This window comes from Urocampus carinirostris, chromosome 10 (genome assembly GCF_059441175.1).
Source record: "Urocampus carinirostris isolate Australia breed hairy pipefish chromosome 10, RoL_Ucar_1.0, whole genome shotgun sequence".
Classification (NCBI taxonomy): Eukaryota; Metazoa; Chordata; class Actinopteri; order Syngnathiformes; family Syngnathidae; genus Urocampus; species Urocampus carinirostris.
Window position 1 is genome coordinate 640736 of NC_142358.1, and position 25820 is coordinate 666555.

Sequence of the window (25820 nt, forward strand, 5' to 3'; positions counted from 1 at the left end):
TCTGTGTGAAATCAAAAGTAGTTTGATGGTCCGGAAACTTTTGTGAGTGATAAATATCCAAGCGTCCTGACCTGACTTAGATACAGCAACTTCATCATCTGGCCGCTTTTGTTTTTCGGTGTGTCATCCTGCTCTTCAGAGAACAGCCTGCTCTTGGCATTGTTGTATGTACAAATCCTGGATCTTAAATCACTGGGGAAAAACTCTTTTGTTTCGAAATTTAGAGAAGGCCTTTTGTTTTCACATTTACAATACGCATTGCACCTCTTGTAGCTTTTGTGGCATTGATGTTACGTCCTTTGCTTTTGTGAAATTGAAGGTCGAAAGGCTCTTTGTCAAGTAAAGGACTTTTATTTTTGTATAATTTTGTATCCATATTTAAATTTCTTATGTATTTAAAAGTATACATAACTAGTTGGATAAAAATGTTAAGTGGTTTCTTCAAAAATGAAAAAAACATTCAACAAAAGCTTTTAATTAAAATACATGAATAAATAATTGAAATAAAAAGGTTTTTGTTGTTGTTTTTTTCTTTTGTTTTTCATTTTACCAGGACCAGTTTCAAAAGTTAGGTGGCGTAATTAAAGATCAAGCGAAGGTAACAGACATCAAGCCCGGCCCAGTTGTGACCGTATCGACATCGGCAGGCGTTTATCAAGCCAAGGGACTTATCATCACAGCCGGACCTTGGACTAGTAAATTGCTTGCACATGTTGACCTTCATCTTCCTCTTAAGGTAATTTCTTCCTATGTGTGCATATTGTTAAGAAGAGATGCCCTTATAGACGAACTAATACTTGCAAATTCCTGCATTTAAGGTACCCCTTTTTAGTCAAATGTATTTATGCAAAGGCCGCACTAAGGGTGGTGCAAGAGAACAATGCTGTAACACAGATTAGTACAGTAGTTTTTGTTGTGGAGGGTTTGGTACACAGGGAGTTGAGTTTCGAGGCAACAGTATCTACACCACCACACGAGGCAGGAGTGGTCCAAGAGGCAAGTAATCAAAAAGAGAACAAATGTGTCAGTCCAAGAACTCAGCATTCAGTACTCATGATCCTGAAAGTCAGGCTAGGGGTCGATATACTGTGTAGGAAAAGTTTGTGACAAGGAAGCTTGGAATGTGACCAAGGAGGCAACGAACTAGCAACAAGCCAAAGAAACATCGAGAGGTGTGATTGAAGGGTAATCAGGACACGTGAAGCCAGGTGTGGGGTGGAAAGTAAACCAGGAAGTGAGTGACCAAATAAGATAAGGGGAAGGATGAGGAGAGAGTGTGAAAACATAACCTGAGTGCTGGACTGTGACCATTTTTTTGCAAGCTTATCATGGGCGCACATTTATTAAATTAAAATGAAATAAATTTCATTTATTAAAAAACAAATAATAATATTACAGTAATTTGAATAATGGATATAAATATATGAATCATCCTTTAAAAGGGCTTTTTTAAATAGTCGTAGGTGTAGATTTTTTTTTTTTTTCATTGTACATAACATGAGGCTTACCTAGTGGGAGTGGACATGATTGTTTGCCATCGTGCTACTACATGTACTTCCCAAAGCTAAAAACCTGGTGAAAGGCTGGACAAGAATAAATTAAAAAAATGTTGCTTTTTGGCTACTTTGAGTCTCCGTCATACGTATACTTATTTTTGCTTTGTAGCACTCGTTTCTGGTTGCAATAAACAGTACAGTGACATCTAGTGGTCAAATTTAGCACACTTTCTCTTAAACTCTCCAAAATGTTACTTCAGTGAAATGTTATGGGTTTGAAACTAGCGAGCTCTAAATTATGGTGTCAGAAAGGGAACTATGTTACCTCTACACCATCTGGTCTTGCAAAATCTAACTGTTTTGCAAGAGTTGCAGAGATGCGACTGCTTATTTATTGAACCATACCTTGAGCAAAATTTATTTGGATCAGGGTATCTAAATCAAACAGACTGAAGGGCCGAATAGATAATTAAAGTACATGCCACAGGCCGGACTAAATGAATGTTGAAACATTTTAAAATGAGAAGTGATATTCTTGTAAACCTAAATGAACCTACAGAAAATCTAACAGATATATACAATATTTTCTCGTGGTTCTGTCAGTAATCTTATTTTCATGAAACACAAAAGACAAATTTCGATTGTTAGTATGAAGAGGAGGCCGATACCCAATATTTGGAACCAATCTTTGCTGTAAAATCACCTTATTGATTAAGTTGTTATGAACGTACATCATATTTATCTGCATATTTCAATGAAATGTTGGCATAGACAATCCGTGTCTATTTAACTATTGGTATTTTAACCACAAGGAAAAAAAAAAGCTGAAGAGAGCTGTTCAGTTAAGTACGATTTTTACAAAGTTACAAAATAAAATGAAACTAAGGGCACTCTGGACCAATTGTTTGGATGAGCTCTTTTCTCTTTTAAAAGGCAAGGATAAATGGCTGACCACGGTTTTTATAAGAAAGCGTTTTGGATTGGCAAAATTGAACTTTCAGCTTTAACAGACACTACTGGGATCTCACATTACAAGGCAAACGACTCAATGTACAAGAGATTAAAACTGCATACACCTGGATTTTCGTGGTCTCATTATGAGATAAGGCTAACGATTTGGAAGACCATTGTTGGGAAAGTACACTGATATGAGAGAATACATTCTTTACATACAGCAAGTAAATACTTTATTAAAATATGTGGATAACCATGATGTGTATTTGGTAGGTTGGTCGCTGTATCTCTTGACCACTAGGGTCGTATGGGCACCATTTCCCCGGGGTGTGTCTTGGGCAAGTATAGCCTGGTGGCGCCCATCCCTCTCCAGGCCAACAAATGTTTCCACCCGGTCTCGAACGTGCATTTATAACAACTAAATTGATGACGTGACGATATCTGTGTATTGTTTGTTATTGCAACATCTATTGCTGCCTGGTCATCCTGTAAGGGAGATTACCTCATGTGCGGTCTATTCTTTAGGTTTCTTCATTTTCCTCATGTTGAGGATTTTGAGTTTTTGCTTGCCCTCATGTAGGTTTTGGAACAGGGGATGGTGTAATACCGTACATTCTGGACTATAGAGCGTACCTGATTATAAGCCGCACCCACCACTTTTTGGGTGATTTGACACTTTTGTACTTACATAAGCCGCACCCATGTATAAGCCGCGTGCACCTGCATTAAATCTCGTGATACAATCACAAGTTTAACCCAGACCAGGCTGAAAGTTTGGTTTGAACAAATTTATTGACACTAATAACAGCAAACAAACAATATGAGGTTTGAACAACCCTTCTCGACAATCTTAACAGCAATCAAGCGTATTCACAATTTCGTTATGTCTGACAATATGACGTTTTAACATTTTTTTCTGACATTTTAACATCTTTGTTAGTGTCAATAGATCTGTCCAGGCCAAAGATTGTTTTTTGGTCTGAACAAATCCATTGACACCAACAGCAGCAAACAAACAATGTGAGGTTCGAACAACCCCTCTCGACAATCTCGACAGCAATCAAGCATATTCACAATTTTGTTATATCTGACAGGGATTTTGTAAGGTTTATTGTTCTATATTCTTTATCAATTATCCATTATCTGTTATCGGTCAAATCATAATACGCTACAAAGCCAAGGGGCCGAGACACTTGCTCTCAGCCAAGAGGCCGAGTCAAGGTCCTAGCCACAGAGCCATGCAGCGATCAGTGCGAATGCACCATTCCCGGAGGTACTGCAATACCGGGCCGATGCGTGGAGTGGACAGAGCAAGCTCTTATTCCATCTCCGGATTGCAAAAATCAAACTGACTTCATAGATAATATACAAATTTAGAACTACAGCTGACACAGTGGGGGGAGGGATTTTTAATGTTTATTGTTCTATATCCTATATCAATTATCTATTATCCGTTATCGGTCTAATCATAATGCGCTACAAAGCCAAGGGGCCGAGACGCTTGTTCCCAGCCAAGAGGCTGAGTCAAGGTCCTAGCCTCAGGGCTAAGCAGCAATCAGTGCGAATGCACCGTTCCCTGAGGTACTGCAATACCGGGCCGATGCGTGGAGTGGACAGAGCAAGCTCTTATTCCATCTCCCGATTGCAAAAATCAAACTTCTAAATCCAGAATCAGTGCAGAACCACAGTTCCTGACCTGACCAACACATGTCGCCATGTTGACACTCCAGATCCACAGCTGACATAGTGGGCGGAGGGGGGGGGATTTTTTAAGGGTTATTGTTCTATCTTCTTTATTCATTATCCATTATCCGTTATCGGTCAGTTCATAATACGCTACAGAGCCTAGGATCCGGGACTCTTACTCTCAGCCAAGCTAAGGTGGGGGTTTTAAGGGTTATTGTTCTATCTTCGTTATTCATTATCCATTATCTGTTATCGGTCAGTTCATAATACGCTACAAAGCCTAGGAGCCGGGACACTTACTCTCAGCCAAAAGGCCAAGCTAAGGTCCTAGCCCTCAAGCCTTGCTGCGATCATTGCGAATGCAACGTACCCGGAGGTACTGCAATACCGGGCCGATGCGTGGAGTGGACAGAGCAAGCTCTTATTCCATCTCCTGATTGCCAACACTCCTAGATCTTCACATTCGACCTAAGGCTCCTAGTCTTAACACAATCCTAGAATCACAGTCAGCATCATGAATAGAAAATGATACCCGTAATTAACGTATGATGCAGACTTGTAAAGTCCGGGTCCCGTTGAAAGTAATCCAAGGAAACAAAATGTATATTTCCAAAGTTAAGGGTGGGAAAAATATATATCCACTATTGTCCGCTGCGACAACAGACAGATCTACCAGTAACTCAGCTTTACCCCATTTCCCATCAGCCCGCATTTGCTCCGCCCCTTCTTTTTGATTCGTCCGTAGAACACATAACAGAATAAATCTCTAAGATAAATACATTACAAAAATATACAGTTGCAAATACATATTATACATGGTTACACATATTTACGAAGAAAGACGGTACACCGAGAGTTTTCAAAGCTTTAATAATAATAATAATATAACTTTATTCCAAAACCGTGCCTTTGAAAGGTATCAACACACTAGTTAGGATCACGCTCGCAATGTATCACACGTGCCTGTTAGCATCCCTTAATTGTGAAATTCACGGTAGGTCGTTCTCAACTTCCTCCTCATAACTATCGCCATCAAGGGCATCTTCCTCATTATCGGAACGTACCTTAACTTTACAGACAATGTATGCTTAAACTTAGGGGTTGCAGTCTATCTTGGCGCACATATTCTACCGGTCTTAAGCTTAGGGCCCGGTCACACAGCAGTTTGCGTCTGTATCGAGGCTGAATCACGGCCAGAAATTTCTGCCTGTGAAGCGGACGCTATTAAACGCTTTGAGATCGCCATACAGATGAGATACAGCAGTGCTTTACACGCGGTCGGAAATTCACACGCGGTTGGCAGGGCAAAAAGTTTTGCGTTGCTCAAAACTTTAGGGCCCGGTCACACAGCCTTTCACGGGCGTATCGAGGCTGAATCACGGCCAGAAATTTCTGCCCATGAAGCAGGCGCTGTTGGACGATTTGAGATCGCCATACAGACGAGATACAGCAGTGCTTTACTCGCGGTCAGAAATTCACACGCGGATGGCCGCGCGAAAAAGTTTTGCGCTGCTCAAAACTTTAGACCACGTGTTAACCGTGGGCGGCACACGTGGTACACACGAGGCAATGACGCGGAAATGACGCGGAACGACGTGCTATGGCCGTGGCCAGGGCGTGGTTACACGCGGGTAGGACGCAAAATTTCAGCGGGTAATCGTGGGTGGAGCACGGTCATAGCATGTTCTGCGCCTGTATCGCGGTGTTATTACGTGAAATTAGCGTGTTACACGTGTGACGGTCAAACGCCTTTCTCCGCGTATATACAGCGCGATTTGCCGAGCACACATCAGTTGTGCTCGAGACGTCAAGGGGTGAACATGGATCCCTGTCACCGTAGTGACCTCGTCTTAATCCATTTTTATTTCTTGACATTTATTTTCATTTCATAACAAGATAATAAAATAAAAATGAAAAACTATTACAATAATAACATATTGGCTTCTTCGGTGCCATAGCTTGAAATCTTGATCTTCACGGGACTGTGTCTTGACCGGTTATGATTTCTACAGCCCGGTGTTATGCCGAGAAATGCATCCCTGCCGAGATTTGCATCCCCTCGCTACTACAACCACTTTTACCTTGTTTTATCTCACTTTTATATCACTTTTAGGGAATGTAATGGCGAACATATAACCAAATCCACTTCGTCTTGCATTTGTTGGGAATGTATGCAACTTAAACCATTCCGTCTTTGTTTTTGTTGTGAACGTAATCGAACGGTAATGCACACCGTAAATAAATCACTTTTGAGAACTGTTATGCACTCTACCGTAAAGCTTATAATGCAGAAATAAGCTTTATGGTAGAGTATTGAGTGTTTCAATACGAGCGATTTGAATAGAAAAAGACAAAATAAACATGTTACCTGCTCAAAAGTGATTTGTATACGGCGTGCATTACCGTTCGATTACATTCACAACAAATACAAAGACGGAATGGTTTAAGTTGTATTACATTCCCAACAAATGCAAGACGAAGTGGTTTTGGTTATATGTTCGCCAATAAATTCCCTAAAAGTGATATAAAAGTTAGATGAAACGAGGTAAAAGTGGTTGTAGTAGCGAGGGGTTGCAAATCTCGGCAAGGATGCATTTCTCGGCATAACGCCGGCTCGGCAGCTTTTATACCCGTGGTCCACACGAGAAAATGACGCGGAAATGACGCGATGAGGAAGCGGAACAGTCGCCGGCGTCTGTTTTGCGGGCATACCACCGATGAACAGCGGGTTGGCCAATTTTGCGCATTTTCCATCGCGGGCAACCACGGGCAAAAAAAACCCGCAAAATTTTACCCGCGATACAGACGCAAACAGCTGTGTGACCGGGCCCTTACCTTTTATACTCCAGCGCTGCTGGTGGCCGTTAGAAAAATTCCATAAATTGGCCGCTTCACTGAATAAGCCGCAGGGCTGAACATTTGGGAAAAAAGTAGCGGCTTATAGTCCGTAATTTACGGTAATAGTCTGTAGTTTGCAATAATCTGTGGTCTGTGCAGCCCTTTGAGACTCCTTGTGATTAAGGGCTTTACAAATAAACTTGACTTGATTGTCAAAGTAATGAAGTGCAGATTAAATTATAAAACAAATATAGCTGAAAACTCATGCAATAGTGACAACATACTCAGTGACACATTTTGATAATCTAATAATGGTCACAAAGGGGAGTAAAGAGAAAAAGACAGTAGTTGCGATGTTATCCATCCAACCTTAAAAAGTAGCATAAACCTTAGTTTCTAACCCGTTATTGAAACCCTCAACGCTAGCTCCTAACCCTAGCCGAACACCTAACCTAAGAAACATGGCAACAATCTCGAGCATTTATAAGCATTTCACATAAAATTCAAGCACTTTTGAAACCATAAACAATAAAATTCGAGCATTCCGAGCCTCCGTATGAACCCTGCATGATTCACTGTTCTTTTGTGTTTGTCCTTTTTTTATTGTAGGTGGTGAAAATCAATGTTTGCTATTGGAAAGAGAAAATTCCCGGTGCTTACCATGTCAAAAAACGCTTTCCGTGCTTCCTGCTGACTGAAGGACATGCTAAAGACCATATTTATGGTTTGCCTTCCAACGAATACCCTGGACTGATGAAAGTAAGCGACCAGACAGCATGCACTGCAATATGTACAACTCTGTAAAGTGCAATTTTCAGGTTACATATTAAGTCAATGTCTAGAACCAGAACCGGATCAGGACACAAGCCTTTTATTTTACGGGAAATGGGGAGTCATTCACAGTCTGGCGGGAAATGATAGAAAGCCAGAGGCCAACGAGATCAATACCAATTGCCCGAGCAGATATCGGACAGATGGAGTCAATACCGGACAGGACGGACAGACAGGATTGATAATGAAACAGGATATCGAAGATAAACAGGACAAACAAGACGGGAATGAAAACTAGAGAGAATAATAAACAGGACAAAAATAGACAGAAACGAAACTGGAAATCGATATTAAACAGGACAAAAAAAACGGGAACAATACCAGACTGGAAATACCAACAGAAAAACAGGACCGAGTCAGAACCCACGTCTTGCGGGGCAGAGGTTCGTTGACGGATTGACAAAAGAAAAATGAGAGCTTAAAAAGATGGAAAGCCAATCCGTCAATGAGCCGCAGCTGGCGCCACACGGGCGGTGCCAATTGGCGGCCATAGCAACCGTGACAGTCAAGTTCATTGGTCTTAAAAATTATCTTAACACCTCATCAACTTCTGAAATGAAAAAAAGGGCAATTTTTGTTTCACCTGCAGGCATAATTATACAATGTAACACGGATGACACCCAATCTTCTAAACCAGTGGTCACAAACCTTTTCTGTACCACAGACCGGTGTAATGTAATAATTTTGCATTTTCCCCTTTAGGGTGACATATCGCATTGCTTGCAAGAGACTGTGATCCCTGGCAAACTTGTTCTGGCCTGAGAAAATATTTTTCTGGGAAAGTTGCTGAGTCAGAAATCCAAGAATGCTCATTCTACTTTTTGGGGCTTTATTTCACATACAAGTCTCTCTCACTCTCTGCAAGACATAGTGTTGAAATTAAATATTGTTCTGGCCTGGAAGAGGGAAATCTCTCTCTAGAAAACTGCTGAGTCACCAAAACCAAATGTGCCGTGTCAGTTTTTGGAGCATTTTCACCTCTTGATTGCTTGATTGCTTGATTACTTGATTGCTTGTGAATGATTATGTTCCTGGATAAACCTGGGACAGTAGAATGTATTTCTGGGAAAGCTGCATTGTCAGCAAAAACAAAAATGCCAAGTAAGCTCTTTTTGGCAGTTTTCACATTGTTGAGTATTCAACGTTTGGTCAGGATTCGTTTTGCAATGTCAGAAAATGATCAAACATGTGAATTGAGAACTATGTTATAAGTCAATCACATAGATATGTTATCTGACCTGATCTGTGAGGTTGGGGAGGTGGGCGTTAGCTTGTATTTGGGCATCAAAGGTTACAACCACAACTCCCAGAGCTGGTACACGTCTCACCTTGGAAGGGAGTCTGAATTTGGCCAGCAAGAAGGCAAGAGGGCATATCCTAACAAGAAGAACTGGACCTAAAACCCTGACCAAGTCCCAGCTCAACAAGCAGCCAGAGAACCTTGCCAAGTCAGCAGCCAAACTTGATCAAGCTCACGGCCAAACCGTTGGGACAAAGCCAGCAACCTCACAGAAGCCTCAAGCCACCAGCAGCCAACCTCTGTTTAACACCCTGCATCCTGTTGTTCACGTCCCTGAGCTCAAGCCCACCAGGATTCCTAATCGCTCAACAGCCCAGGGCATAAAGACTGGGCCGTCATCTTCATCAAAGCAGAACTTCGTAGATCATCTCGTTGTTGCTAGGTATTAATTAGTATTGGTGTGACGTAAAAGGGGGAATTCTATCAAAATAAAGCTAACATTGTTGTCTATCCAGATGGTACCAGTTTAAGTTTTCAACCTGTAGTTGTCTTTGTTTACTTTCCTATTATTGTTTTGTGTTGTAAGTCAAGCTTCTTCAGTAGATGATGAGTAAAATAAAAGTCCATTAATCCAAGAGTGTGTGTGTGTGTGTGTGTGTCTTGATTAAAGTACAGTGGGACCTCGCTACTTCGCGCTTCGACGTTCGCGGCTTCAGAGCTTCGCGGTCTGTAATGGTTAAAAAAAAATATATATATTTTTTTTTGAAAGGGCGTCGCTACTTCGCAGATTTTCACTTTTTGCGGGTTTTTTCGGCGGAACGTCAGCGGACGCGGGATAAGGTGGCCAGCTGGATGGGACCGGACGGGGGTTAGCGTTAGGGGGGTTCGGTGCATCATGCCCGAAAGTACCCGCGCTGCGGGTTAGGGGCTCGCTCGCGGGAGCGACCGAACGGGACCCGCGGTGCGGCGCAAGTACAAACCCTGTCGTGAATTTGTCTCCGATCGTCCCGGGCGGACGTAAAATAGCCCAGCTGTACAACTCTTAGCGGTGGATCACTCGGCCCGTGCGTCGATAAAGAACGCAGCTAGCTGCGAGAACTAATGTGATTTGCAGCTGCAAATGGCTGGCAAGCAGTTGAGGGTGTCCCCTGCCTACTGCCCGGAGATGGCTGGGATGGGCTCCAGCCCCCCTGCGACCCTAATAAGGATAAGCGGTGCAGATAATGAGATGAGATTTATTTATTTTATTTTTTTTGGGGGGAAGGGGCGTCGCTACTTCTCAGATTTTCACTTTTAGCGGGTGGTTTTGGTCCCCATTAACCGGGTCTAAAAAAATAATAATCCCCAAAAATTTTTTTTTTACCTGATTGCTTGTAAAAAAATGGTGTTGAAATGCAATGTCGTTCTGGCCTGATAAGTGTAATGTCTTTTCTGGCGAAAAAAGTGCTGAGTCAAGAAAAACTAAAGTTCTTAGCTTTTAGGGCATTTTTCACATCTAGAGTAACTTACATCAATACCTGTGAAAGATGGTGGTGATATCCAAACTAAAGGTCGCCCGATAATTGGGCGGGAGGATTATTGGCACTGATATTTGGGAATTTGACGGATACCGGTATCACAAGATTATGAAGCCGATATAGCAGATAGTAAGCACAAAAGCCGAGTCAAGCCTTTTTTCCTCTTCTGCCTTCAGTCTTTCCTTTTCCATACCTTATGATTGAATAAGGAACTGGGCGGGTGGGGGTCTGGGGCAGCCTCTGAAGCAGGAAGTTCCCACCCAGACCTGTCAGCAGTCACAGACTGAAAAATTTAGGGCTATTCCGAAATATTTTTCATTTTGTTTTGGGGGTGCTTGTACCGTGAGAGTCTTTTTCACTCTCCCTTTCCACCAACAACCACATCTTTCAGTCATTAAATGTATGAATTCAGTCATTTAAAAAAGTAATAAATAATTAAATTATAAACAAATAATCGACCTCTGTGTTCTCAAACAAGAGCTGTCTTATTACCAAAAAGATTACAGGTCAGTATCATAAAAATCATTATCAATTAATACTTGTTTTAGTAATTGTTTATAGATTATCCGTCAAAATGTGATGATCCCCCTGTAAACCACTACACTCATTAGTCTTGTGAAAGTATAAGATTAGGATTTAAACACAACTAACATGGCTAATCTATTGCCTGTAAAAGTTATCGGTCTGCTAATAATGTTTCGTTTAAATTTATAACAAATATTCTTTGTTTCTTTTTGCATTATCAAAATTTTCCAACACCAATTTTGGAGCTTTAACAGCCAAAGAAATATTGGTTATCGGCCTCCTCTAAATACTAATCAGTATCAGCCCTGAAAAAAACATATTTGTTGCTCTTTAATCCAAACTCCTTGTCCCTTTCCTGGGTGGACAGACACATAAACATACAAACAAACAAACAGATATACAATATATAAAGTGCATACGGAAAGTATTCACAGCGCTTCACTTTCTACACATTGTGTTATGTTACAGTCTCATTCCAAATTGTATTAATTTAATCTCTTATCTCAAAATTCTACACAAAATACTCCATTTTTTGAATTTATTAAAAATAGAAAACTAAGAAATCACATTTACATAAGTATTCACAGCCTTTGCTTAATACTTTGTTGATCCACCTTTGGCAGCAAATACAGCCTCAAGTCTTTTTTAATATGATCCCACAAGTTTAGCACAGTTATCTTTAGGCAGTTTTGCCCATTCTTCTTTGCAATAAGTCTCAAGCTCAATCAGGTTGAATGGGAGACGTTTGTGCACAGCCATTTTCAGTTCTCTCCAGAGATGTTCGATCGGATTCAAGTCTGGACTCTGGCTGGGCCACTCCAGGACATTCACGGAGTGGTTCTGAAGCCAATCTGTTGAGATCTTGGCTGTGTGCTTTGGGTCGTTGTCCTGCTGAAAAATGAACCTTCGCCCCAGCCTGAGGTCAAGAGCGCTCTGGAGCAGGTTTTCATCCAGGATATCTCTATATATTGCTGCATTCACTTTTCCTTCTATCCTGACTAGTCTGCCAGTTCCTGCTGCTGAAAAACATCCCCACAGCATGATGCTGCCACCACCATGCTTCACTGTAGGGAAGGTATTGGCCTGGTGATGAGCGGTGCCTAGTTTACTCCAAACATGGCGCCTGGCATTCACACCAAAGAGTTCAATCTTTGTCTCATTAGACCAGAGAATTTTGTTTCTCATGGTCTGAGAGTCATTCAGGTGCTTTTTGGCAAATTCCAGACGGGCTTCCATGTTCCTTTTACTAAGGAGTGGCTTTTGTCTGGCCACTCTACCATACAGGCCTGATTGGTGGATTGCTGCAGAGATGGTTGTCCTTCTGGAAGGCTCTCCTCTCTCCACAGAGGAACGCTGGAGCTCTGACAGAGTGACCATTGGGTTCTTGGTCCCTCCCTTCTTCCCCAATCGCTCAGTTTAGAAGGCTGGCCAGCTCTAGGAAGAGTCCTGGTGGTTCCAAATGTCTTCCATTTACAGCAGAATTTTTTCTGTATCCTTCCCCAGATTTGTGCCTCAAGACAATCCTGTCTCGCAGGTTTACAGACAGTTATTTTGACTTCATGCTTGGTGTTTGTGCTCTGACATGCACACTCAACTGTGGGACCTTATATAGACAGGTGTGTGCCTTTCCAAATCATGTCCAATCAACTGAAATTACTGCAGGTGGACTCCAATGAAGCTGTAGAAAGATCTCAAGGATGATCAGTGGAAAAAAGATGCACCTGAGCTCAATTTTGAGCTTTATGGCAAAGGCTGTGAATACTTATGTAAATGTGATTTCTTAGTTTTGTATTTTTAATAAATTCAAAAAAAGTTAAAAAAAAAAACTTTTTCACATTGTCATAATGGAGTATTTTGTGTAGAATTTTGAGATAAGAGATTCAATTAATACTATTTGGAATGAGGCTGTAACATAACAAAATGTGGAAAAAGTGAAGCGCTGTGAATACTTTCCGGATGCACTGTACAACCCCTAGCAAAAAGTATGGAATCACCAGTCTTGGCCAAGCCCTAACTTAGACATTTTATTCTGTAGAAAAAACTCAGATCACAAACATGTAACAATCGTAAGGTCATTCCAAAGTGCAACATATTCACATTCAGAAACACTAAAAGATATTAGGAAAAACATTGCAATGGTAAGTGAATGTTACTTTTAGAGAGCAAGTGCGGGGAAATCAATATGGAATCATTCAATTCTGAGGGAAAAAATGGAATGTGTGCATTTTAATTAGAAAATAAGGACACACCCAGTCAGTTTCTTTTCCTTAATTTGGCAACTGGCTTACATTAAGTCTGCTTGTTAGTCAGCAGTTAAAAACAGTGCAGTTATCACATATTTGAGGGCTCCTGGACTAAGTGGATTGGCTAGAATCATGGCTCCAACAAAAGAGATGTCTCTGGAGACCACAGACAGGATCGGTAAACATCTTGAAGAAGGTAACTACTCGTATGGTTGCCAAAGATGTGGGCTGTTCACAGTCAGCTGTATCGAAGATTTGGACCAAGTACAAACGGCAGGGAAGGTTGTTAAAGTCAAGCGTACTGGTAGGCCAAGGAAGACATGTAGGCGTCAAGACAAACAACTAAAGGCCACATGTCTTGATAACAGAAAGTGCACAACAAGACAAATGAAGAGTAAATGGGAGGACGTTGGAGTCAATGTATGTAGCAGAACTGTGCTGTATAAGAACATTTAACATACAATAAGACATTGAATTCCACTAATAATCTTAACAAGAATATATGAAAGCATGCATCAGTACTCCATAATGCCTGAAAGAGAAATGGGCGGACTCTGGCTATTTTGTTGAGATGATAAAAAACAATTTTAGTTATGTTTTTGATATGTGGAATAAAATTCAGTTTAGAGTCAAAAATAATGCCCACATTTTTAATATAATCTATAGGTCTAAAATGTTGTGGTTTTGGTAAAATTTTCTCTCGCCGACTTTCAGGACCAATGAGTAAAACCTCCGTTTTGTTCTGGTTGAGCTGTAGGAAGTTTTCTGCCATTCATGACTTGATATCTGAAAAGCAATTTAAAAGGGTATCTTTAGGACTTGTGTCATCAACGGACACGGCAAATTTAGAGGTGGGTGTCATCAGCGTATCTATAGAAGTTGACTGCGTGTCTCCTGATGACATCCCCAAGGGGAAACATTTACAGATTATAAAGTACTGGGCCTAAAATTGAACCTTGAACCCCACGTGTAATTTCATGCATCCTAGAGTATGCATCTATACCTGCAAAGAAATGTCGGTCTTTGAGATAGGAACAAAACCAGGTCAAAACAGTACCAGAGATGCCCACCAGGTTTCTAAATATTATTGACAAAATGTGGTGATCTACTCTGTCAAAGGCAGCACTGAGATCCAGTAGCACCAGAACTGTGTGTTTATTAAGACTAAGATTATACTTGATACCATTTAAAAACATTTTTTAAAGGCAGTCTATGTACTGTGGTTGCTTCTAAAACCAGGCTTAAATTTCCCTAAAATGCTGTTTTCTTCTAAAAAATTATTCAGCTGAATAAAAAGCAATTTTTCTAAAACTTATCTGTAGGTTGGAAACTGGACAGGAGTTATTAAACATGATTAAGTCTAAATTCCTCTTCTCCAGATAGGTCTTCACTACTGCCATTTCAAGGGCGGCGGGAAAAACGGCCGTCTGGAGAGAGCAGTTGACGATATTTAAAATCGTTTCCTCGAAGAATCCATAAAATGTCCTTAAAAAAACAATTAGATATAAAAGGCAGGTTGTTGGGTTGACTTGGGAGAAAACTTGACCATGGGAGCCAGAGCCTTCAGTCGCGCTGCTCCCAAGCTTTGGAACAATCTACCTCCGGACCTCCAAAACTGCACACCTCTCTCCACTTTTAAGTCCCGTCTAAAAACACACCTGTTCAGGACTGCCTACAACACATAGCTTCTCCATTTCTTATGTTTTTATGATTTTATGTCTTGTTTTTATTTATTATTTCGTTTACAACTTTTTAAATTGTATTTTTTTCTTTCATTGTTTGTACAGTGTCCTTGGGTGGCCTGAAAGGCGCTTTTAAATAAAATGCATTATTATTATTATTATTATGAGTTCTCGCATCAATCAAGGAAAAATTGTCTAGTGTTTCATTAGGTAAAATCAATTGTCCAGCTATTGTAGATCATACATATTGATGGAATCAAAGGCTAGACCTGATTTTTAGTAATTTTATGTCTGATGTATGGGGTATGTCAAGAGTTACGTGGAAAATGGCGGGACTTCTAAACAAAAATTAGTTTCTGCAGGATAAAATTTCGGAGTGAGCACTTGTCTAAGACTGATAATTCCATACTTATTGATAGGGGTTGTACTTAGATCACCCCCCCCCTCCAAAAAAAAAAGATAACCCCCTTTGTTTTGATTCTGGGTGATAATAATACGTCAACAGATGTATGATTTTGATAAAAAAAAAACTTTTGAGATTTTTCAGCCCAGTAGTGCAATTTCAATGTGATTTCCGATTTTAAAAGAAAGATGCATTTTCTCTGCTAGTGTTTTTGTAAGTACTTAACCCTTGGATGCATGATCTACCAGTACACACATTCTTCCTTGAGTGGAGCCTGTAAGTAGTTGGTAGAAAAATAAAGATACTAAAGGCATAATGTCATAAACATGTTTTACGAGGAATACCTGAAATATGACATTGTGACATCTGTTTTTTATTTTGAAGAATAACAATTATGGGGTCATTTTTTTATCTCACTTATACAGTCAAAGGTTAATACTAGTGACAGGGCCATCAGACTGTTGAAAAGCAAAGACGTGTCTGTAATTTGTCACCAGTCACGCCTAGACATACCCTTAGAAAATGTATAAAATACTAATGTTTAGTTTTTCAGATGATCAACTTTGATCTGGGACCGGGTAAGGCTTTACGGTATTGTCCCAGCTGTTTTCCAGCTAAGATGCCTCTGCTACACTTATCTTGCATGTAATTGCAAAAAAAAAAAAAAAAAAAAAAAAAAAAAAATCGGGCCAGAAAAGAACCTACTATTTGTGTGTGCTAACTTGGATTATAAATGTTAGTGGCACTTGCAGTGATTATTTCAGTTGTGCAGCACTATTTTATCCTGTTGTTGTTTTTTTAATGTTACTACAGATATGCTACCATAATGGCAGTGAGACTGACCCGGACCAAAGAGACAAGTGCACAAACCAGGGCGATATTGACATCCTCCGGCGCTACATCGCCTGTAGCTTCCCCGGCATTGTCCCTGAGCCTGCCGTGGTTGAGAGCTGCATGTATACGGTTAGTCCTCATGTTTTGTGTGTGCACGCACATATTGAGAAATGTAGAAGCTATTCACATAGGTAATATCTAAAGCAAAATAATGTATCCAATATCCACCCTGCATCTGTTTTGATTGTTGCCGATTTTATTATTTTTCCCATTTTTTTTTTCCAGCTGACACCTGACCGTCATTTTGTACTGGACCGTCACCCCAAATATGGCAACATTGTAATTGGGGCAGGATTCTCCGGTAAACACTGCATAGCATAATCAAGAAATATGAAAAAATGCCACACTGCAACAAAATGGCCTGAAAAAAATATATTAAATATTTTTTGGAACATGGAACTTTCTCATTTCGACTGATTCGAATCTATTGTCGTTTGTCCAATGACGTAAAATGATCCAGTCATGACTCGTCAAATAACTTCTTAGAGCAATGGTCTCCTCCATGTGATATGCTTGTTCCTGTTTTTTTTTTGTTAGTTTAGCTTAAAAATTGTGAAATAATAAAAAGGCCTGTTTCGAATACAGTCCAAACGCCCGAAAATATGCAAAAAATATTTGAAATTTAATTATTAGAGCGTGCATCATACATAAATGCATGTACTTGAGGAATGAGCTAACGGAGGGTGTTATAATGACTTCAAGCCAGGAGATGGCGGCAGAGAGTAAAGAGTTTAAATTCTGGACAGCAGCCTTAATCGTTTGGTGATGAAAATATACCCATAAATATTTTTGTGTACAAGTCCCACCCGCAGCTACAAATATTGTTTGCCTCACAGGCACAGTCTTGTTTACTTTTAATATTCACTTTAAGCATTCACTTTTTAAAAACAAACACCACAGTAAGACCTGGAAACATTTGACGCCTTACGAGAGACATGAGTTCATGTTCTGGCCAATTTATTCATATACTGCAATACGAAAGGGTTAATAGCACTTGATTATTAATATTAACAACATATTCACAATATTTCGACTTTTTCACCCATGTATGAAGTCCATTGGCGTCAAATGTACGGTCGCTAAAAGGTATTCCCAATTTCTAAAACATGCAAAATGTGAGGAAATTGCATTGTTATTTGCATAAAATCTATATTTCATCTGTATATTCCAATTATTATCCGAGATCATGCATTGTGAAAGCCTGTCTTGTCTTTTGACCTTCTGAACTACAACGTCATATGAGTAACACTGACACCCTAGCAAGCCAGTCACCGTATTGGTACATGTGTTAACCCCATAACATTCCTGTAAATTTGCCTTTAACTCCTATCAAAGACGTACCCAAAGTAAATTGAATGCTGTTCTTAAATCGTTAGGCGAACATGGGCGATTTTGGTCTCTTTTGAAAGGCAAGACTATGAAGTTTTGCCCAAACCTGAAATAATCACTGTAAGTGCTACTAACATTGAGTAATCTGATTTGGAACACACAAAAATAGGTTTTTATTCTAGCTTTTGAGCATTGAGGCTTTTAATAAGGCGTGATCTGTTGTCCAGAATTCACGGCAGTTTTGAAATTATTGTGAAGGTGTGTTTGTGTGCATTTACATAAAACTTATTAACTCGGCTCAATGTTGTCACACAGGTCATGGATTCAAGTTTGGCCCCATCATTGGCAAGCTTTTGACCGAGCTTGTCCTGGGAGAAGTGCCTTCTTATGACCTGAAACCTTTCCAGATCAGCCGTTTCCAGAACAACATTAAGTCATCTTTATAGGCATGTGCTGCCGATCAATCATTAATATGCTGTTCATTGCAGTTTCATTACTATGCTGCCCTGCTCCCAAGTTTCACAGATCTGGCAAACTAGACAACTAGCGAACGGTGTCCCAAATAACCAGACTTCTTTTCTTTGTGATTGCTGTTATTCAGGCAATGGCCTCGACCATTACCCTTATAAGGTTGCCTTAAAACTGGAACAAAAGTACAAAAAGTAGCCGTTAGCATTCTAACTATACAGAAACATTTTGTGCTAAGCCAACACACAGACGTAAATATGTACAAAATCCTAAAATAAACAAAAACAGTACATCCAGAAAGTCATCACAATTTGTTTCATACTTACAGACAATATTTGTCCAACGCAACAACAAATGAGGTTTTTTTTCACAGGGCGTAACACCGGGCCTCTGCAGTGCATTGCGTTCACTTACTTTTCCAAAATTTACCTGTTGGACTGTAGAGAGCACTTAAGACCACTCTATTTATACCATAAGGCAGAACACTCTTCGCCTGGTACAATACAATTGTGACACTATACAATTAGTAAATGAAACATAAAAATAAAATGTGCATTACACCATATTAATCATCTCGTAAGAGTAGCACCATATCAACAATGGGTCTCAAAAATACTATCACATTTCCATCTTGAACAGTTTTCCCTTCAGCTTTACGAAGGTTTCCATCTTTGTTCATAATTGTTTTTACAATTTTTCCAATAAACCAGTCATTTCTGTGAGCTAAAACATCTTTCAACAAAACAATGTCCCCCACATTTAAATTTAGTTTTACCTCAGTCCATTTCTTTCTTGGTTGCAGTGTTGCAAGATATCCACTTCTCCTTTGCTTGGGGGAAAAAAAAAAAAAAAAGTTCGCAAGGCACTGAACCTGTTTCCACTGCTTGGTGTAGAGGTCGGGTGGTGCAAAGTCTCCTGGTGGTGCAGATCTTCTGTGTGAGCAGTATTGTGAGAAGACTTGGTTTGTCTGGATCAGTAGACGCGAGAATTTTTCCATCCGCTCCCTTCTTCCTTTTTTACCGAGAGTGGTTCATTCAAATCCATTCGCTCAGTTGTTTCCCGCCAAAAGGCTTTACTTAGTGGCGGTTGGTGCCAATTTTGTTTGTTTGAGACCAGGGGTGAAGCTATCTCTGCATGGTCGCTGTCCAGTATGTTTTGCATGACTTATGTGTATTGTATTCTCATTTCAAAGTTTTGATCCAGTGTTCTTCAAAGTTTTTGAAAGCTCTCGAGTACTTGCTCTTTGTTTTTTGGAAGTTTTAGTCTAGATTTGCAGAATGGCAATGGTGCCACCCAACTGTTACTTGTGTTCCGGAACACTTATTTTTCCATAATGTCTGGTTTGTTGTCATTTTTTGTTTTCTCAAAAAGTGAGTGTCCCAATTTATCAGTGTCTATGTTTTCTTTTCCCATTCCCCATGCAACATTGACAAATGTCTTTCACTGCCACATTCAGAACACTTTATTTTCACTGTATAGTCTTCTGCAAAATGTTTTATTGATCCATAACACTTCAAATAAATCCTGTTTTCCTTTATAAAGGACTTCCGCTCATCGATAAGTTCAACTCTTAATGTTTTGCATTTTCTGAGAGGATGAGGCTTCTTTTCTGGACTCTCCATAGAGTTATGATGGAAACCTTTGGTTGAATTATCATCTTCAGGAATGTCTGTTTTGTTCACAGTTATCCCTTGCCTGTTGTTGCCTTTGAAGCATTTTTCCTGCTGAAGCTTGTGTTCGCAGATGGTGTAATTGCGAAGCTGGGATCCTTACTTATTCTTGCTTGTTGTCTCATGAACACTGAAAAGACACTGAAAGGGGCAAATGTGACATTACTTTCTTCCTTGTACTTAGAACCTGTTTCACCCATTTTTCTTGCAGTCCATATGGAAGTTTTGCCACAGTTGAATTCACTCCACGGGCTGCGTCCAGATATACAAGGCCAGCAAAGATATTTTTTTTGCACATTCTATTTCCTCAATTATGTCACTTAGCTCTCTTTACTTTGTATTGTCTCGATTGCTGAGATTTGGGAACTCTTCCATTTTTTTCAATAATACCTTTTCAATAATTTCAGGGGAATCACAAGATTGTTCAAGTCTTTGCCACACAAGTTCAAGAGCTGCAACTGGATTGAAAATGTGTGCTGAATGTATCCTTTTGGCTTATCTCTTTGAATCTTCTCCAAGCCATTTTATCAATAACTGTAGCTCTTCTCTCAATGGTCATTTTGAATGATGCCTTCCATGTCCGGTAATTTTCTGGCCGATCATCATATTGGCAAAGTCCTGTATATCTAGCAAGGCCAAGTAGACCTTGGACACCCCGACTGGCGTATAAGGAACACTGTATGGATTCAATCATGGGACACTTTGACATTTGAGTTATCCATGATATGTGTGCTTTTGTTTTCATTATTTGATTGAATAGGGTTTTGTTTTGCTTCTTATGCAGATTCATGGCAGCCATCCAGGTCAACTTGTGATGTGAATACCACAAGTTCAATTACTGCATGTTTTTCAACATATTCTGTTGTACATTGCATCAGATCAGCTGTGGTGCCACTAATGATTGTTTTGGGATATTATTTGAAAAGTCTTCCAACTCCTCATAAAACCTTGATTATACTTCAGCAATTGCAACATCTTTTTTGGCAACTTAGTAACCGTAAATTGAGTTCTAATTCAGACCTTTGTTTTAAAGGATTTTATACATTTGACTATAAAGGATTTTATACGATTGACTCAGTTAAATGCAATAAAGATATTCACTGACTGGGCTTTAGTACAATGACAGGGCATGCTGTTCGAAATGCATGATATTTTGCCTAGGAAATTTTGATAACAGGACTCGTGGACGCAGGACGACAGGCGTTGTTTAGGGAAGCCAGACGTCAAGGCGCGATGTTGTGAGAACGTTGGGCGCCAAACAATTCCTTGGCATGCCCATGGGAGGAGCCGAGACATCTTGCAGGGAGACAGTTTCAAAACGGCAGTTTCTTTTCCCATGAATGCTAGCTTTGTGCATGCAGCTACCGCTTTAGCCTTTGATAGAATTGCTGCAGAATTTATAGACGAGCACTTTGAAGTACAATGCGAACGCGTAGACTTTACCTCTGAGTCTGTGTTGTTGGCATTGTCCTTGCGCCGTCAGTCCTCTGCTTGATCCATCATTTCCGACAGTCGGCTGAATGTAATGCTGTATCCTCGTGGGTTGTGTGAGCCGAGCATCTCGACGTGTCTTTTTACTATGCTGCCCTCGCTCCCGAGTTTCACCAATTTGGCGAACAAGACAGGCAGCGAACGACGTCCCGAATAACCAAGTCAAGTCAAGTCATTTTTATTTGTATAGCCCTTAATCACAGTCTCAAAGGGCTGCACTGGTTATTGCACAGACTATTATTACACCATCCCCTGATCTGAAACCAACATGAGGACAAGGAAAAACTCAAAAACGTCAACATGAGGAAAATGAAGAAATCTTGAGAAGGGACCGCACATGTGGTAATCCCCCTTTCAGGATGACCAAGTTGCAATGGATGTTGCAATAACAAATAATACAAAGATATTGTCAACAAAAAATATAGGTTATTCATATGCTATAGAGTGTGTTTTAAGCTTAGATTTAAACATTTCCACTGAGGTTGCAGATCAGATCTCAGGGGGAAGAGCATTCCACAGCACCGGTGCCCGGATGGAGAACGCTCTCGAACCTGCGGAAATCTTCTTGGCTCTTGGGATCACCAGTATACCAGCGCTTTCAGAACGAAGGCTTCGGACCGGAACATAGAGGGAAATTAAATCTGAAAGATATGAGAGAGCAAGTCCATGCATGATTTTGTATAATACCAAGAGAACCTTAAAATCACATCTTAGGCTAACAGGGAGCCAATGCAGGTTAGCTAAAATCGGGGTAATGTGATCAAACTTCTTTTTTATTTATTTCTCCTTTTTCTTTCTCCTGTTCACACTCTCTTTCTCTGTCTTGCTCTCTTTCAGTTTTCTCTCTCTAATTTACACTTTAATTCTCTCTCTCTCACCTCACTTTGTTTCTTTTTCTCTGCTGAGTCTTTTTTTTGTTTCACTTCACTTATTCTTTTTATCTTTCTCTTTTTTCACTTTCTTTTTCCCTCTATATTAATTTCCCCCTTCTCCATTCATATCTCTATTCTGCTCTCTGTATTTCTCTCACTGTTACTCTGTCTCCCTTGTTCTCGCTATCTGTTTATCGCTCTCTTTCCCTCCCTCTCTTTGTCTTTTTCTCCCTCTCTCTTTCTCTTAAACTTACTAGTCCGGCCCCCATGAGATTTTTTATAGCATTTGTGGCCCCCAGCTAAAACGAGTTTGACACCCCTGTCTTAAGCTAACAGGGAGCCAATGCAGGTTAGCTAAAATCGGGGTAATGTGATCAAACTTTCTTGTCTTAGTTAAAAGCCTCGCTGCAGCACTTTTTACTAGCTGAAGACTCTTGATTTTGGACTTCGGGAGACCGGAGAGTACTTCATTACAGTAATAGAGACAGGAAGTAACAAACGCATGAATTATAATCTCCACATCTGACGGAGACAGCATAGGACGAATTTTAGCAATGTTGCGAAGATGGGAGAAAGCGGTTCTAGTAATTTTCTTCACGTGTTTTTGAAAGGAGAGGTCGGGTCAAATATGACACCTAAATTTTAAACTGAGTCACTCTGGGTTATATGACATTTGTCAATGTTCACAGCAGTTTTTGAGAACAAGTCACGGCATTTAGATGGACCATTAACCAGCATTTCGGTATTTTCAGAGTTAAGGCGCAAGAAGTTGAGTGACATCCACTCTTTTATCTCAGTGAGGCAAGTCTCCAAATTTCCACAATTGAGTGTGGCAGATTCCTCCAACGGAAGATATAGTTGAGTGTCATCCGCGTAGCATTGGAAACTGATATACTTGCGAATAATGTGACCTAATGGAAGCATGTAAATGCTGAAAAGAAGGGGGCTAAGTACTGAACCCTGCGGAACACCACAGGTAACATTAAAGGGCTCAGATGTAATTTCGCCATATTTAACACAGTGCGTCCTATCTGAGAGGTAGGATTTGAACCATAAGAGGACGGTTCCTGAGAGACCAATCCATTTTTCCAACCGTTCTAGTAAGATATTATGGTCCACAGTGTCAAAAGCAGCACTAAGGTCCAGCAGCAGCAAAAGTGATGAAGCGCCGGAGTCCATTGCCGGTAGAAAATCATTGCTTACCTTAATCAGGGCTGTCTCAGTAGAGTGGTTAGCCCTGAATCCTGATTGCATCGATTCAAAAAGATTGTTCTCGGATATAAAATCATTCAGCTGCTGTGCCACCAATTTTTCAAGTACTTTAGAAAGAAACGGTAGGTTTGAGACAGGTCTATAATTACATAAGCTTTCTGGATCAAGGTTGGGTCTTTTCAGTGTAGGTTTAATAACAGCGGACTTAAAAGCCGCTGGAACTACACCTGAGGAGAGTAATATGTCTATAATATTTATAACTGAAGGTCCAAGGACCCCAAAAATACCTTTAATAAGCAAGCGGGTCAAACAGGCAAGTCGTCCGTTTGGCCGTATTCACCACCTGTTTAAGATTATCGAGTGCCAAATCACTAAATCGGGAAAAATTCCCTGGACAGCCACCACATGTCGCGCATCTTGAGATTTCAGCCTTTTAATATGTAATGTATTAACAGTGTATTTAGAAATTTATTCCCGTATGCGTTGAATCTTATTATATGGGAAGACCATAAAGTCATGGGCTGAATGGGTAGAACTATCTGGAATAATCTGTTGCCTCGTTAGCGATGCTACAGTGTTGAAAAAGATTTTGGGATAATTCTTTTATGCCGCAATCATCTTCGAAAAATAGGCTGATTTTGCTGAGGCAAGGGCTGCTTTATACTTTAACAAGTTGTCACACCAGGTTTGATGGAAAACCTCAAGCTTGTTAGCGCGCCATTTTAGGTCGTGATTTGAGCCCTATAGGCGCTACTGAATCCAGGACACTAGCTAGGGTAGCATAAAACTCATTCATGAGTGAGTTGCTAGAGCCTTTATATAAAGGAAACGACGCAGCTATTACTGAAAGAAGATCAGAGAGCTTAGAAACTATGACAGTGCTTATATTGCGTCCGCTAAATCCTTCAGTTTTCATAATCCTTCAGTTTTCATAATACTACATTTAGCCAGCACCTCAAATGTAACTAAATAATGATCAGAAATAACGGTAACACTGTCACGTTTGAGGTTGAAACTCCTCGAGTCAGAAGTCTAGCTTGTTTCCATCTTTATGAGTTGGCAAATCAACCAGTTGATTAAAACCAAATGTATCAATTAGAGACCGAAACGCAACAGGAAGTGAAGTGAGTGGGGAGTTCATATGAATTTTAAAGTCCCCCATAATTATTATTTTGTCTGCATAGGTTACTAGGTCAGATAACAGTTCAGAGAATTAATCTAAGAAAACTGCGTATGGTCCGGGTGCGCAGTAATTAGTAACTTTATAAATTGACATAACAAGAGCCTCGAACGTCTTATAATTATTAGAGGTACGGGGAGTAAGTTTGAGTATTTTTTCCGAAATTAGCGCAACACCGCCATTCTTCTTCAAAGAGTGTTACATGACAGCTCACATAGTCTTGAGGAGAAGCCTCATTTAACGGTAAAACTCATCCGGTCTCAACCAAGTTTCACACTGACCAATCAGGTTAGGTATGTATTCACGAATAATGTTATCAACAAGTAGGGCTTTTGGAGCAAGCGATCTAATATTTAAAAGACCAAATTCTATCTTTGCTGAATCTTTGAACTTAGCTGAGATCGTCACAAGATGTCGCCGTTTGGGCATGTTGAGTCTCAGGCGCCGGTTGACAGGCAAGATCGATGAAGAATTATTGGTGGAATTAGGCACAATTCCATCATCTTGGTGTCCATCTCCGCCGTTTCGCCGATGTAGCTCCCTTAGCTTAGCACACTTCCCCGAACAACAGCCCCGCTTTTGTTTAGGATCCCTACGCTGTCTCTGCCACTTCGTAAGTGGGTTGGCCAACCACAGAGTTCCCGGATCCCTTTGTATCTCTTTCGGGATATCAAAGGTGGTATAAAAAGTGCCCAAATAGTTGAAATTTAGACGCACACCCAATTGAACAAGTTCCTCCCAACTATAAGTATTATTGGACGCGCATGTCTCCAGAAAGGAGAGCAAAAAAGATGAAAACGGTAATAAATAGAAAATTAGCTGAAGAGCTATGAGCCGCTGCGTCCGTGTGTGCCGCAATATTGCTCATAAACAGAAACCAGACTTATTTTCTTTGTTTTTCTTTGTTATTGCTGTTTATTCAGGCAATGGCCTCGACCCTTATAAGGTTGCCTTAAAAGTGGAACAAAAGTACAAAAAAGTGCCTTTACCTTTCTAACTATACAGAAACCTTTTGTGCTAAGCTAACACGCGTATGTAATTGTGTACAAAATCCTGTGACAGTTGGGGCTGTGCTCTGGCATGTAGTCATTAGCATCTACCTATTGACATGGAGTCGTTGGCATGTGGTCGTTTGCATGTATTCATTGGCATCAACTTGTTAGCATGTAGTCATTAGCATCTAGCCGCTAGCAGGAAGCTGTTGGCATGACTCGTTAGCCTGTAACCATTAGCATGACTCATTAGCATGAAGACATTAGCATCTACTTGTTCGCATGTAGTCGTTAACA

General features: G+C 40.3%; 2 protein-coding genes and 3 pseudogenes across 2 annotated transcripts in view; 2 read left to right on the plus strand and 3 right to left on the minus strand.

The window, feature by feature from the left end:
• pipox (pipecolic acid oxidase) overlaps window positions 1–25820 on the plus strand; it is a 51619-nt gene that overhangs the window by 18395 nt on the left and 7404 nt on the right. The window contains exons 4-8 of the mRNA XM_088345492.1: window positions 554–736; window positions 7584–7733; window positions 16229–16378; window positions 16535–16610; window positions 17954–18084. Coding sequence (XP_088201618.1) covers window positions 554–736; window positions 7584–7733; window positions 16229–16378; window positions 16535–16610; window positions 17954–18084 — 690 coding nt within the window. The remainder of the gene's footprint in view (window positions 1–553; window positions 737–7583; window positions 7734–16228; window positions 16379–16534; window positions 16611–17953; window positions 18085–25820) is intronic.
• Window positions 3702–3857, minus strand: LOC148357432 (U2 spliceosomal RNA; annotated as a pseudogene).
• On the minus strand, window positions 4010–4126 carry LOC148357433 (U2 spliceosomal RNA; annotated as a pseudogene).
• Window positions 10083–10228, plus strand: LOC148357434 (5.8S ribosomal RNA; annotated as a pseudogene).
• The window catches only part of myo18ab (myosin XVIIIA b), a 297356-nt gene continuing 292755 nt past the window's right edge, over window positions 21220–25820 (minus strand). Inside the window, exon 42 of the mRNA XM_088345491.1 lies at window positions 21220–21908. Coding sequence (XP_088201617.1) covers window positions 21866–21908 — 43 coding nt within the window. The 3' untranslated portion in view covers window positions 21220–21865. The remainder of the gene's footprint in view (window positions 21909–25820) is intronic.